The sequence below is a fragment of the Astatotilapia calliptera genome, chromosome 4, assembly GCF_900246225.1.
Source record: "Astatotilapia calliptera chromosome 4, fAstCal1.2, whole genome shotgun sequence".
In the NCBI taxonomy this organism is placed as follows: Eukaryota; Metazoa; Chordata; class Actinopteri; order Cichliformes; family Cichlidae; genus Astatotilapia; species Astatotilapia calliptera.
Genome location: NC_039305.1, coordinates 17,142,060 through 17,156,276, shown reverse-complemented (window position 1 = coordinate 17,156,276; position 14,217 = coordinate 17,142,060). Strand labels below are relative to the sequence as shown.

General features: G+C 42.8%; 2 protein-coding genes across 4 annotated transcripts; one reads left to right on the top strand and one right to left on the bottom strand.

Annotated features, from left to right (window-relative positions):
- Positions 1-60: 60 nt before the first annotated feature.
- On the bottom strand, positions 61-11,892 carry gga3b (golgi associated, gamma adaptin ear containing, ARF binding protein 3b). Of its 3 annotated transcripts, XM_026165139.1 has the most exons (18): positions 11,807-11,892; positions 11,658-11,732; positions 8,941-9,025; positions 8,768-8,843; positions 8,584-8,682; positions 8,382-8,505; positions 8,193-8,296; positions 8,009-8,089; positions 7,750-7,887; positions 6,512-6,593; positions 6,296-6,421; positions 5,958-6,200; positions 5,686-5,768; positions 5,467-5,603; positions 4,993-5,279; positions 4,740-4,909; positions 2,879-2,989; positions 61-2,324 (listed from the first exon to the last, which is right to left on the bottom strand). In XM_026165139.1, the coding sequence occupies exons 5-18, from the start codon at positions 8,665-8,667 to the stop codon at positions 2,214-2,216; spliced, it is 1,881 nt and encodes a 626-aa protein (XP_026020924.1). In that variant the 5' UTR covers positions 8,668-8,682; positions 8,768-8,843; positions 8,941-9,025; positions 11,658-11,732; positions 11,807-11,892; the 3' UTR covers positions 61-2,213. The 3 variants fall into 3 exon arrangements, with proteins under 3 accessions (XP_026020924.1, XP_026020925.1, XP_026020923.1); XM_026165140.1 differs by lacking the exons at positions 11,658-11,732; positions 11,807-11,892 and adding an exon at positions 10,884-11,009; XM_026165138.1 differs by lacking the exons at positions 11,658-11,732; positions 11,807-11,892 and adding an exon at positions 10,884-10,965 and having other exon boundaries at positions 5,958-6,197.
- On the top strand, positions 11,119-14,212 carry mrps7 (mitochondrial ribosomal protein S7). The gene is made up of 5 exons (XM_026165144.1): positions 11,119-11,201; positions 12,795-12,986; positions 13,076-13,139; positions 13,230-13,397; positions 13,824-14,212. Exons 1-5 carry the CDS (start codon positions 11,158-11,160, stop codon positions 14,043-14,045), a joined length of 690 nt encoding a protein of 229 aa, XP_026020929.1. The 5' UTR covers positions 11,119-11,157; the 3' UTR covers positions 14,046-14,212.
- The last annotated feature ends 5 nt before the right edge of the window (positions 14,213-14,217 follow it).

Here is a 14,217-nt window from a genome sequence, read left to right as displayed (position 1 = left end):
TTGAAATCTGACCTTTTTGGAGATGGTTTGTCAAGCAAAATGACTTCAGAACATCAAACATCCATGAAGACTCTTTATTTTTTTCATGCAGCAAAGAAATGACACATCATCCCTTTATATATACAGTCCTAACACTCTCCCCAAATCTACAAGTCACATTTTCACAGAAGTTGTCATACACCAAACAGCAGGTACATTACATTAGATGCTATGTACAGTAAACACACTTCTGTACATCCAGTATGATGAATAGAGGACTATCAGAGATGGGGCGCAGTGAAGTCAAAGCGTTCAGACCCCTGAATGTTCTGAGTTCATTTTAAATGAATAAAATCATGAACTCAAGTATTCAGCGCCTTCAGTGTAGCGCTTTAAATTGTAGGTTGGTTGGTCCTTTTTATGTTGAGATGTGGGAATATGAATGGATCAAACATTGTCTAAATGTGTTTTAGAGCGCATGTAAGGTCCGAAAAAAAAAGCTGAAGTCTTTGATAAAACATAATTCTTAGTCTGGGTATAAAAATATTTAAAGCTTTGAGATGTCCCTGGATAATACTGGCCTGGGTTACTGTAAAACAAGAAAAACTGAAACAACCTGGATTCTGTTTTTAAATAGCTCCGCCCACGTGACAATTTGGGAAGGAAGATGGCCGTGAACCCAAAGACCACTAACAGAACCTGGTAATACCTCAGCCCAGATTAGTGAACCTGTCATATGGACGACCATCTATTAAAACATGTTACAGCAGCAACACGAATGTCACTCTTCACTATCAACACTTGACAGACTGTTTGTAGTTGCCAAATTGCATTTGGTAAATCACTCTATGCACAGGTTATAGTCCACAGAGCAAGATTATCTGCTCTACCCTCTGTGAAGCAGGCCTGAAAGAAAAGTGACTTCATCCAAATATTACAGAAGTTTGTTTAAATTTCAGCAGTTTGAGTTATTACGTTGAAATTTTGAGATAACTTAAAAAATGTAAACTTATCGATTGCAAAACAGGCTGAGGTGGCTGCAGGACCTTTTTTGTAGCAAAGTCCAAGTTTTAAAGCCGGCAGATCTGCCAAGAGGTCTGTAGATGACAGTTCACAGATTCTTCCTATTGAATCTGATGACGGCTTAACGGGATCTCAGCGTGGATCACTAAACAAATATAAATGTATCCACATCTTCGGTGTGCAGAAAGTGAAAGGGGTCGGAGAGGACCGAGTACAGTTTCCCTCCATCCCACTGCTGCATACTGGATAATAATCTGCTTCGTTCTGGATTCAGATTCAGGTTGGTTCAGTTCACATTTGTTGGGTTTAGCGATCCACTGTCGTACCAGGAACAGAAAATAACTACGACAGAAATACTCCCAATACTGAGCCTGGTAGGAGGAGCGTAAACATGTTTAATAATACAAAACCAAACTACGGACAACCACTAACTGAGAATCATTTATCTTAAAAATGAAAACATGAAATAAAACCAGTGTTGGACTCCTAACTGCATTTCTGCAATTACACATTACCATCTAAGTCCTGCTGCACAACGTTTCCTTCATAACCTAGCAGAGGGCTACATTAGCAACACAATTTACTCACACATATCCAAAATCCATCCATAGAATAATCCAAAACACACGCCCCTCTTCTCTTTCTGCAGCAATGATATCTGACTGAATCCTTCATGTCAGCCTAATCTTCAACTCTCAGGATATATTCAAGTATAAATGTTCAGCAACACGAATAAATAGAAGCACATCTGCAGCGCAGGCTCTGCTAACTTCAAGGTTATTTTCTTTTAAAATATTTTTGTGATCAACCCAACATTTTAAGTCTCTAATGCATTATTCATTGCAGTTTCAAACCATTTCCCCTAGGGGAAAATGCATTAAAATATCTGTCAATAGCCTATAAGCACCAAGGCCTTACATACCAGTGTCTATCTTTGCTATGTTAGCTATCTGCAAGCGCTGCATCAATCATCAATAAAACTTTTAGTGATTGCTGTTGTTATTGCTGAGATGGACGTTGTCATCTCAGCAATAACAACGTCCAAAACATGAACTATTGTAAGGAATGTAAAGCTGAAGTGAAGAATATAACAAACGTTCCCCCTCCGGTCTCTCTGGGATGGATATGAACACACACACATGCGCACACTCACACCCCTTCATGGAGTATGAACCAGCCTGTCCCTGCTGAGCAGCCGGTCTCCACCGCTGCTATAGATGACCCCACATCTCTGGAGGGGGAAACTGGTCAACCTCTCCGACCTCGTTGCATGGGCGGTCTCCGAGAGTAAAAGCCAGCTTGTAGCGCAGACGCACCTTATCCTGCGAGGACAAGCAAAGAACATGCAAATTATACACACTCCCGCAGAAGGATTGGCAGCTCTGAAAATGCACTATTTGGACAAAAGTGTTGGGCTACCTATACGTTAGAGGTACAGGAGCTTTTATGGCATCCCATTCCAAATCCATAGGCATAGATTTGCAGTTATAACAGCTTCCACTCTTAGGGGAAGACTTTGTACAGGATTTTGGAGTATCTGTGATGTGAGACAATGATGTTGTCTGGCAATCTTTGCTCTAGTTCATCCCAAAGGTGTTCAGGGGGCAGGATTCTCCGCTGGCCAATCACCAAACAGATCCTGTATGCACTTTGTTTTGTACACTGGGGCATAGTCATGCTGGAACAGAAACTGACTTGTTGCAGTGGTCACACCCATCACAGCACCACACTGAAATTTAGAATAACCAACTTGTAAAAAAAACTGCTTAAAACACCTAAATTCAAAGATAAAACGGCGTAGTCCAACACTTTTGTCCACATAGTTTATGTATTGTTTGTATATTGTTGCCGCTGGAAGTGTTATTATGTAATCTACCTTTGCTGGATTGGCCAGCAGCATGATCTGAGTAATGGAGGCTGGAGGTAGAATGGGGTTAAAGGGTGCCAGCTCTGTTCCCGACGGGGGCTGCAGCTTCAGCTTCATCGACTGGTGGAAGACAAAAGGAAGAGTCAACGCTGTTCGTTTACGCCTTTATTAGAGGATTCACAGTTCTTCTTTTTGTTGCTGTAAGTGGCAAAGGGACATTTTACACTATGAAGACTGTTGAAGCCTCATATCAGCTTTGCATGAACTTAGATAAAGAGGAATGGAACTGATTATCCATCGTGAAAGATGACTTAAGGAAAGAGACTGAGCAACAGATATCACAAGTGAAAGATGAACTTAAGACATTGTGGATTAGTGAACAATTAAAGTTTCTTTCAGTTAAAATAGTCCATCCATCCATCACTTTTGCAGGGAAGCAGCAGCCTAAGCAGTGCTCATCCAGCGGAACACCAAGGCATTCCCAGGACACCAGAGAGGTGTAATCTCTTCATCATGTGCATCAAGGTCTCCAGTGCTTCCCAGTCAGACATGCCCAGAACACCTCAGCCAGGAGGTGCCCAGGAGCATCCTCGTCAAATGCTCAAACCGCCTCAATTGTCTCCTTTTGAAGCAGAAGACTAGCAGCTCTACTTTCAGTCCCTTCAGAATCATTGTACTCCTCACTCTGTCTCCAAGGGAGAGGCCAGTCACCCTTCACCCAGTCACAGAAATGAGAGAAAGCTCATTTCTGCTGCTTGTATCTGCATAATTTATTCTTTCTGTCAACATCCAAAGCTTGTGACTACAGGTGAGGGTAGAGACTAATCTGTAAATCAACTCAGTGTCCCCAAACAGTCTATTTGGGCGACCGTGGCTCAGGGGGTTGGGAAGCGTATCTGTAACTGGAAGGTCGCCGGTTCGATCCCCGGGCTCTCTGTCCTGGTCGTTGTGTCCTTGGGCAAGACACTTTACCCTACCGCCTACTGGTGTTGGCCAGAGGGGCCGATGGCGCGATATGGCAGCCTCGCTTCTGTCAGTCTGCCCCAGGCCAGCTGTGGCTACAACTGTAGCTGCCTCCACCAGTGTGTGAATGCGAGAGTGAATGAATAGTGGCATTGTAAAGTGCTTTGGGTGCCTTGAAAAGCGCTATATAAATCCAATCCATTATTATTATCAATCTGCAATAATGCAATACTCTGCAGTGAAGCTTGAGAAACAGACCGAGAACGCCCCTCTATGGCAAAGACATTCCCTCCATCAGCGTTCCCCCCCAGCTGGACAATGCACCCTGACACAGTGCAAAAACTGCCACGAACAAAGAGCTAAAGGCACTGACCTGTTGCTAGTTGAGGAACTGTCTATGCACCAGTGGGTCAGAGCTATTTTAACGGCAGAAGGAAGACATTCACAACATTAGGTAGTTAGTTTTAAGATTATTGGCTGACTGGGGTGTGTTCTTGGAAAGGTTTTAAAGCTGTGTTAAATATTTTTAGAAGGTGTTATTGGACAAGAAACATCCAATCATCCAATAACATTTCAGCATATGAAAAATGAAGTAATCTGATAGAGCTAAACTGCCACTTTGGATTTCAATCAAACCTCTACTCATCACAAATATCTTGAATAGTACAAAAATAATAGAAGGAATGAAAACATCCATAAAAAGTACTTTAAAGCCAAAATCAGCACTGACTTACATATGAATCCTGTGGTTGGAGGATAAGACAAAACATTTCAAGAGATCTAAAGAGAGACTTTTCCAGTCATCGCTCAGGAAATGAGTAGGTGATAGGTCACAATGTAGGAGCCAATCAAAAGCAAACACTAGGTGATGCCCACAATGAAAGAACAGATGTGTTAATGTCTTTACCTTGGGCACAGCAGCTTGTAGGACCACATTGTGAACAGGCAGAGGTGCTGTATTAAGCATCGACACCACCATTACCAACACGTCAGGCCGCCCAGGGGGACAGTCAGAAGCAAAGTTGAGCAGCATGCGAACGCCATCCTTGTCATATGCAGTCACAGGTAAGACTTTACCTGAAGACACAGAGAATAGCCAGTCAAGCAGAGGCAGCCATTAACTACCCTCTCAGGTGCTGAGCCCTGTCTTTGTCTCTTACTCGGTCTGATGGCCTCCAGAGGGACGTGTACGTTGCTCAGGGAGATTTCATTGGCTCTAGCCGGGCTGCCCTGGAGTGGAGGGTGGCAAGGGGACAGAGAGCGAAACAGCGGACTTCCTGGGGCTGAGTCAAAGCTGTGAGCCTTCACATGGGACAAGGCTGGGGAGCCAGGCAAGGGTCCTTGGAGAAGAGCCGCTGAAGAGGGCGAGCCCTGCACAGGTACGAGGGGCGGTGCTGCTGCAGGCACTCCAAAGCTGGTTCCTCTGGCCGTCGTCTGGTTGGATAAACTGAAAATCCCATTTAATAAATGCCAATAAGACCTCACAATGCTGTTCTTGGAAAGTATCGGATATTTATGCCAAAATATCCTCAGATTAGTGCTTTACGAGACAGAATTGCAGAAACCTTGCTACTTTGAGAATTTAAAATACAGGTTTCAAATAAACAGTGGACGGAAAAACATGAATAGATCACCTCTTGTGATCTGAAAAGCCCATCATGGCCAGATCCTGCAGGTTCTGTAGACTGTGGGTGACAGCTGGCTCAGCTGGTGGCACCACTGGACCTGAACAAGCTATGCTGCCAAACATACCAACACTTGTTGCTGGGGCCTGTGGAGGACAGGAGGAGGAAAGATAATTTACACACTGTTACACACTGACTACATATCTGCAGTTAGTTATCCTAGAGTACCTGCAAGGAACTCCACTGGTTGGAGATTTCATCCAGCTTTGGTTTTGATTGGCTGCTCTGAGAGGTAGGCGGGTCATTCAGTCCTGGGAGATGATGCAGGCATTTGTCATCATACAAGACTTTTTTTTCTTTATCTCTCATAAGATACAACAAAAACATGACTCGTTAGATGGTTTTCTCATTTAGCGCTTCACTAAAACACAATAAAAGCACATTTCCAAAACTGTCAAACTGCTCCTTTAATTCAATGAGACACGTTGGGGATGCTCTACCAAGAGACAGTAGCTCATCATCCAGGAGAGAGAGTGCAGTGGAGGCCTTGCTGGCAGGGGGATGACTCGGGCTGCTGCCCTGACTGCCAGCGAGGCGTTTGGGGGGAGGAGGCAGGACGGGGATGGGGATCACTGTGAGATCAGCAGCGACAGGATGTGAGGGCTGGGGCGGTGGAGCAGCAGGCTGTGGAGGGCTCGGAACATCAAGGCCGGCGAGGTCGATCAGTGTATCTGTGGTTTCTGCTGAGCGACACAGACATGAAAAGAGAATGCAGCAGATGTATTAGATACAAAAGGGCAATCAAGTTTTTAGCAAAAAACCCCCCCAAAAAACTGACCGCTCTCGCTGTGACCAGCTGTCGATAGAGGTTCTTCACTGTCGCCGTTGATTGGTTGCCCCTCAACAATCTTCTTATAGGCGTTGATGACTCTGGAGAGGTCATCGCTGGCCTGGAGGATGTCACCTGAGGAGTCGAAGGTCAGTGGTTATAGATTTTACGCACAAAAAGTGAAGACAGGGCTCGCTCAGTCAAACCAAGACCAATGTGACAAACCTAAACTGGTGTCATTGTCCTCCGTCTCAGTGGCCATTTTGAAAGCAGCTCGTCTCAGCTTGTCACAGCGCTCGTAGAGCTCCTGAGAGGTGACACAAAGGACGTGCTGTACGGTTAGCGTGCAGATGTGACACCAGCTGCTGTGTACTGCTGCTGTTAGAAACTTGGCAGACATTAAAGAATTTGAAAATATCAAATGAAAACATCAGGTTCAAACTATATTTGTTAAAAAACGCGGTGCATTCAACCCACAATGAAATGATAAAACAAATTACTGGAGTGCAAAATATGAATTACTTTATCTGTGCCTTTAAATACTGAATTGAAAATATCTGTTCCAACTTTTTCCATTTTCTGATTGTTGAGTAAAGAATAAAGAAGATGATCCTGTTGAATTGTATGTGTGCTTTTTTCCCCTGCAGGGACCAACCAGCAATTTCCACACAAAGTGCCAAAAACTGCAGTTCCTTAAATGGCCACTTGAGGCTGGTTCCAAATATGAGGTTAAAATTTCAAATTTTTCAGTAGAAAAAAAACGTGCATGGGTCCTGTAGGTCATTTTCCCCCTTCACAACAACTTTAGACATTGTTGTTGTACATGTGCTGCTGTGCTTGGGGTCATTGTTCTACTGCATGACCCAATTTAAGCCAAGCTTCAGCTGTCAGACGGATGGCCTCCCAACTGTGTCCAGAATACTTTGGTAAACAGAAAGGTTCATGGGCAAAATGACTGCAAGGTGCCTTGTGGCTGCAAAACAAGCCCGAATCATCACCCATCCACCATCATTTGAATGACAGGTGGGTCATCAACACAGCAGGCTTTAGTTGTTAGCTCCTTGCTGAGCTAAATCACATGACTGAACTGGAAGTGTCTGCTGTGTTTATGGTGTTTGTGCGTTTTTGAGCATTTTAATTCAGTATAGCATTGCATAGCTATCCATTCGGTTAAATGTACTCATACAGTCCAACAAGAATGTGCTTCCATTTTTTAAATGAAGATATTATTTCATTTGCAATAATTAGCACGTGACTGTGTCTGTGCGATTCATCTCGCAGTCTATCGATGTAGTTTCCGAACAAACCTAGCTAGCTGATAACTCAAAGCTGCACCATCTTGTCCAGTTATGGCCACTTTTGGTGACTAAAATCAATCTCAAAAAGGCAGCTCACAAGCCAGTGGGTTACATCGCAGTGGTCACCTCCATCTGTTATATACAGTCTATGGCATGGACGCACACCTTGATAATCTCCTTGTCTGAGTCAGTGGAACTGTCTTTATTGTAGTGGGACAGCATCTCGGTCAGTAGCTTGACGTTGATGTTCACCTCCTCCAGTGTGTGAATTCGCTTTGTAACCTTCTGCACCCGTGCCTCATCCTGGCAAAATATAAAACCCAATAAAGGGTTTTACATCAGAAAAATAGTGCAAAGTGCATTTGAAAAAGAACTCAATGGCTGCGGTAAATAGTCTCATTCACAAGGGTCTGACATGTCTCACCTCTTTCACCATGTTTTTGATTAATCTGTTGGCTTCCTGAAGATCTTCTGGGTTTTTACTCCGGAGAAGCTCAGCAAGCAGCTACACAGACACAGACATCAGTCTGCTTGTTGTAATAATATAAGTATACGGAGTATATTTACACTAAAACAAATGATTTCAATAGGATGAGGCAATCTCTCACCTTGCCCATGTCCTCATTGTCAAACACAGGATGTTTAGGTCGCGTTGGAGGAGAAGGGATCAGAGTCCTATCCAGCGGTAACTCTGGGTCATGTGCCACAAGGCCTGTCAAAGAGAGCAAGGACAGGACTGAGGAAGATGTGTCTTTATATCCTTTATGCTAATCTGACTGATCCACATCCACACATACCCTGTCTCTTCAGCGTCTGGTAGGCTTCACCGATCTTGGTTTCACTGGGAAAAGCGACGGTCCAGCTGTACAGCATTTCAACAATCTTCAATTTCACCTTCTCAGGTGCACTGTCGCCCATGTACTGGAAATACAAAGCAATGACTCATTAGCCACTCAGCACGTGTTTTATCAGCACGAAACCTACCTGAAGACGACCCACCTTTGGAGAAACAACTTTAATCAGCTCATTCAAAAATCTATATTTTCCGACTTCATTGTGAAACCGTCTGCCGCAGTTCTTCATACACGCCTCCAGCACCTGCCCACACGACATTTATGTGAATGGTTGGTTTAGCAGTTCGTAAAAAATGTGCTTGCTGACGGTTCTGTGCAGCATTTCTTACTGTCAGAGCTTGAAGTGCTTCCCATTCTTGTGGAGAGTGGATTTTGTGTACGAGCAGCGTTACGGCTATCTGGGGACTGCAAAAAAAAAAAAAAGAGAGACCGGAAAGAAAAAATAAATCCATAAATATATTCCTGTGCTAGTTGAAAAAAATAAAAATGCATTAGACGTTACCCTTCCAGTTCCTTGTTGATCTGATCACAGAAGCCAATGATGTACTCCCAATCCTCTTGCCGGTTTGTTGGATGGGTGGCTTTATCTGTAAGAGAAAGACCATTGCACCAACTAAACATATGCCTTTAAGTAGCATCTTCTTCAGTGAATCTGATGGGTTCCTTCCTGTGAAAAGGGAGTTTTTCCTTCCCACTGTCACCATGTGCCTGCTCAAAGGGGATTGCCTGATTGTTGGGGTTTTCTTTGTATTATTGTACGCCTGGAGGCCACTGTAGTTGTGATTTTGCGTTATATTAATAAAACAGAAATTGGATCAGAAAACTGCATATAACATAAAGCTTGACATTTACTCACTCCAAGTAAAAAATCCTGCTTACAAAGTCAGAACAAGCAGGCTAAAAAGGAGTTCTGCATTAATTATCCTCTCTGACCAATATTTCTAAAGAATCTGATATTATCGGACTGTTGATAGTGGGCATCAGTGATGTATTATTATTAAGACTAATCAGCTGAATACTTTGTATACACAGAGTTTAGTCTGACCCATTGTGATGATGAGGGAAAAAAGAAAAGCTCTGAACCAAAAAAAACAAAACAAATAATAACATAAAACAAAAAAAAAATCAACATAAATATCAGGATTTGTTATTGGCCAAAATGTTCATTTAAACATCAGTATCAACACAGAATTCACAACCACTGCGTCCCTAGTTTTATATTTGATGTATTTAATATTAATCTGTTTTTATTTGGTAATATGCGAGACACATAAACACAACACTTGAAGTCAACAGACTCACAGACATCCCACAAGCATCTACACCATCGCCTCCTTATTCTTTCTCTACAACCAAGTTTTTAAAGACTGAAACTAAAAACACAGACCTGTACATAAACAGCCCCAAACACTCCCCTCCTGGTCATGCGTCTATAAATAACTACTTGCGCCACACACCTGTTTGCCCTTGTTATCCTGCCCCACCCCACCCTTAACCAGTCTAAAGGTATCTGGCATCAATCCACAGTGAAAGCCTCCCCCAGTCCAAGCCTGAGGCCTTGCTCACTGCTTCATTATCAATAAATATTTATCATTCACATTTGGGGTTGGGGGTCCTTAAGTTTCTGTGGCTAATTACTAAGAGAAATCTGAAATGTGATAAGCTTTGAGGGCTCAAACCCCTTGCTTCCTTCTCTGCAATGTTTACTCTGCAGATTGTCAAAAGACGTGGCTGATCCTTTTAGTTTATTCAGTCCTTTATCCACCACCTCAGATTTCCAGTCATCCACATACAGCACACACTGACTCAACCCTGTCTTGGGTAAACAAACTTATTGAGTAACCTGGGTTACCTGGTTTAATCTTCACAATACATTCTATTTAAATGTTTGCAGAATCCAAATCTCAAAAGCCAAAAAAACCCCCAAAACAAAACAATATTTCTTACATTTATATATACACACACATGTATGTATATACATTAACTATATACACACACATGTGAGTCCCGTGTGCTGACCCCGACAATGCAGTGACTGTTACAACTCCTCCCCTGTGTAATAACAGATGCATTGTCCACAGTTTCCAGTGTTGTGCATTCATCTCCCACACCCATCTGTTTCTGCCATGAAAGCTGCGCTCAAGCTGTACAGCGAGGGGTAACTATCCGCGGAGCTCCGCGCCTCTGCACAATCACTGCACGCACTGATCTGTCACTGGCAAAGACTTGTGTTTATTACAGCTCTCCACCCATTCAGCTAAACATGCAGACAGTGATTGGACTGGGCTGGCAGCCTGGATCTCTGCTCAAACTGCAGGAAAGACGCTTTCGGCGAGGCGCTGACAGCTTCTGCACACGCTGATTTTCTCCTCCATCACAGCGGAGCAACACGTCTAGCTAATCAGCCATGCTATTTAATTAATAAAAATGGGATTAATAACTCACTGAGCCAAGATTCAAGCGACTCCCCTTCCTGGTACGCCATAGCACTACAAACATCGCGTGATGTCACCGGCGTGTGCGCGAGAGTCCGAAGAAAAAAAATATTGTCGGAATTAATTTCACAAAAAGACAAAATCTAATTTTAAAATATATAGTTCTTCAATTTTGGCACTAAAAATGTAAAATGAGAATTTTCAGAAAGGAGCTTTTTTTTTTATTCCAAAGGCACCTGCGAGACTACTAACCCGGGGTCCTAACAGACGCTCACACTTTCAAGATGGCTGCTTCCATCTCAGGATTATTAAAACCTTGGACGCCGAGGTAAAAGAAAAACAACCCTTTTACTAACACGCACACATTAGCAGGCGGTTTCGAGTTGTACGTTATTTATACATTAATATAATTTGAGTGACTACAAATTAAACTAACTAGCTGTGGTATTACATTTAAACCAGTGCCCCAAAGAGGTGAAGGGTGTAATGTTTAGCACATTTTATTTTTATTAAGACAGAATTGACAGTTTTCTTCTTTATCAACAGATTATCTTATCGTTTTGAAAATAATGATAAATGGATCCCACATGTAATTAATATCTGCATGTTTTCACTTATTATTTTATATTATTTATAAAACAAATCAGCAAATATACGTCGGCCGGTTGTTTTTAGGTACACCTGTTCAGCTGCTCGTTAACAAAATATCCATTCAGCCAATTACATGGCACCAACTGAGTTCATTTAGACATGGTCAAGACGACCGGCTCAAGTTCAAACTGACCATCAGAATGAGGAAGAGAGGTGAAGCAGATGAGCTCCAGCTGCAGAAGTCCACACCGGCTGCCATCTCTGTCAGCTAAGAACAGGAAAATTAGGCTACAATTTACACAGACTCAACAAAATTCGATAAAAAGATTGGAAATACGTTACCTGGTGTAATGAGTCTTGATTTCTGCTGCGACGTTTGGATGGTGGGGTCAGCATTGGTGTAGTGGATATTTTTCCTTGAGTACCTTAGCACCAACTTTCATTTAAACACCACAGCCTACCTGAGTGTTTTTGCTGATCACGTCTCTTTATGACCAGAGTTAATCATCTTCGGTTTGCTGCTTCCTGAATGCTCCAAGTCACAAAGCTCACATGATCTCAAACTTGCCACAGTCACCAGATCTCATCTCCAATAAACCATCGTTAGTTTGTGATAGAACAAGAGATTCACATAATGGATGTGTGACAAATCTGCAGCAACTGTGTGTGCTGTCATGCCAATATGGACCCAAATCTCTGAGGAATGTTTCCAGCACCTTTTTGACTTTATGCTAAAATAATTGAAAATTAATGCAAAAGGCAACCCAGTACTAGCAAGGTGTGTCTTGCTTTGTTTGACCAGCAGCCTGTAATCCAGATATTTAGTTCACAGCTATATAATTCTGGGAAGAAGCTGAGAGTGCCTAAATTTAAAAAAAAAAGAAAAAGAAAGAAGAAGAAATACTAGAATATCTGGTGATTGACTGACAAATAATGAAGAAATTCCTGATTCACAGAGACATTTCTGATGTGTATTGACAGTCTGTTATTGGATTTATTTAGTGGTGCTGTTTACTGTGTACTTGGGTTTTAGCCTTGTGCTTTACAGTAGGGTTTTCAAGGATACGTGACCATAGGAAAGTGAAAAATGTTTGAACAGTTTTAATGTGATAGATTACTTGTAAATGGTCCAATTGATTAACTCTGAGTTATAATTGGTGATGACCTCAATCATAACCATTTGCTTCAGCGAAACGAAAAAAGTTATTTTTTTTTTTTGATAGATTAGGATTAGTTTAATTTTTTTTTCTTCAGCTGACAGTGAGACACTGTCAGCAGACACAAACTACCCAGTAACTTTGTGAAACTCAGTTCTGTCATTTGTTTGCAGAGTGTTCCTGGTGAGATGGAGCAGATACAACCCTTATTATCTGGAACCTGAAGTCAGCAAGGAGGCCTACAGCCGACCAGCGACGGAGCTGAGTGCAGAGGAGAAGGAACAGCGCGAGCTCAAGACCCTCAGGCCCATCAAGGCAGCCACCAGCGGAGTCTCAAGCTCTGTTTTTGATGACCCAGTCATCAGGTAGACTCACATCTCAGCTCACAACAACAGGAAAGATGTGTGCATAGGAATGTTCATGTCAGGTGATGATTTTTGTCTTTGTTTTTCAGTAAATTCATCAACATGATGATGGAACATGGAAACAAGGTTTTGGCTAGAGAGATAATGACACAGGTGAAAAAAAACATGTTAATAATAAATAGAGGTGTCAACAGCAGTCTAAATAAACGGTAAATAGATAACTACTGCTTGTCTTGTGTTTAGACGCTGGAGAACATAAAGAAGAAGCAGGTGGAGAAGTATCACAAAGCTTCTGAGGGGGAGAGGGAAGCGATCGAGTGTAACCCCTACACCATCTTTCACCAGGCTCTGGAGAACTGCAAGCCTGTGGTTGGGCTAGCCAGCATACAGAAAGGTGGAAAATACTACCAGGTCAGTAATGAGACACACCACTGCCTGCACAGAAAACACAGAAAAATAAGATTCAATTCAGTTTTATTTATATAGAGCCAAGTCACAAGTTGCCTCAAGGCAACATAAAGACTCTACAATAATATAGAGAGAAGCCCAACAGTCACATGACCCTTCTGAGAAAGTATTTGGTGACAGTGGGAAGGGAAAACTCCCCTTTAACGGGAAGAAATCTCCAGCTGAATTGGCACCGGGGAGGGGCATCTATCTGCCATAACTGATGAGAGGGAGACAGGACAAATGATGCTTTTCGACAGCTTCCACACTTTAAAAATGGGACACACAGTTTGTCTTTGTGGTTTGGTTTTTAGACACATCTGCTGATCTTATATCTGCGAAGCATAAAGGCAAGTAATTGCATTCCTCTTGGCCTCTGACCCCACCCAGGTGCCCATTCCACTCACGGACAACAGGCGGCGCTTCCTCGCCATGAAGTGGATGATCACAGAGTGCCGGGACAACAAACACAGACGCACGCACATGTATGAAAAACTCTCCCAGGAGCTGCTGGCGGCCTTTGGCAAAGAGGGCAACGTGATGAAGAAGAAGTACGAGCTGCACAAGATGGCTGAAGCCAACAGAGCCTATGCTCACTACCGCTGGTGGTAGAAAGCAGCGAAACGGCGTCGACTGAAATCTGATGACTAACAGACTGGAATGAAGTCAGGTCAGCCGCACAGAGCCGCAGCAGCTCAAAGTGCTGAGACATAAAAATCATTTGGACTGTAAAATGCTGTCTGAGGGATGAAGCGTGTATAAAGAAGAACTGAACATGGCTTAC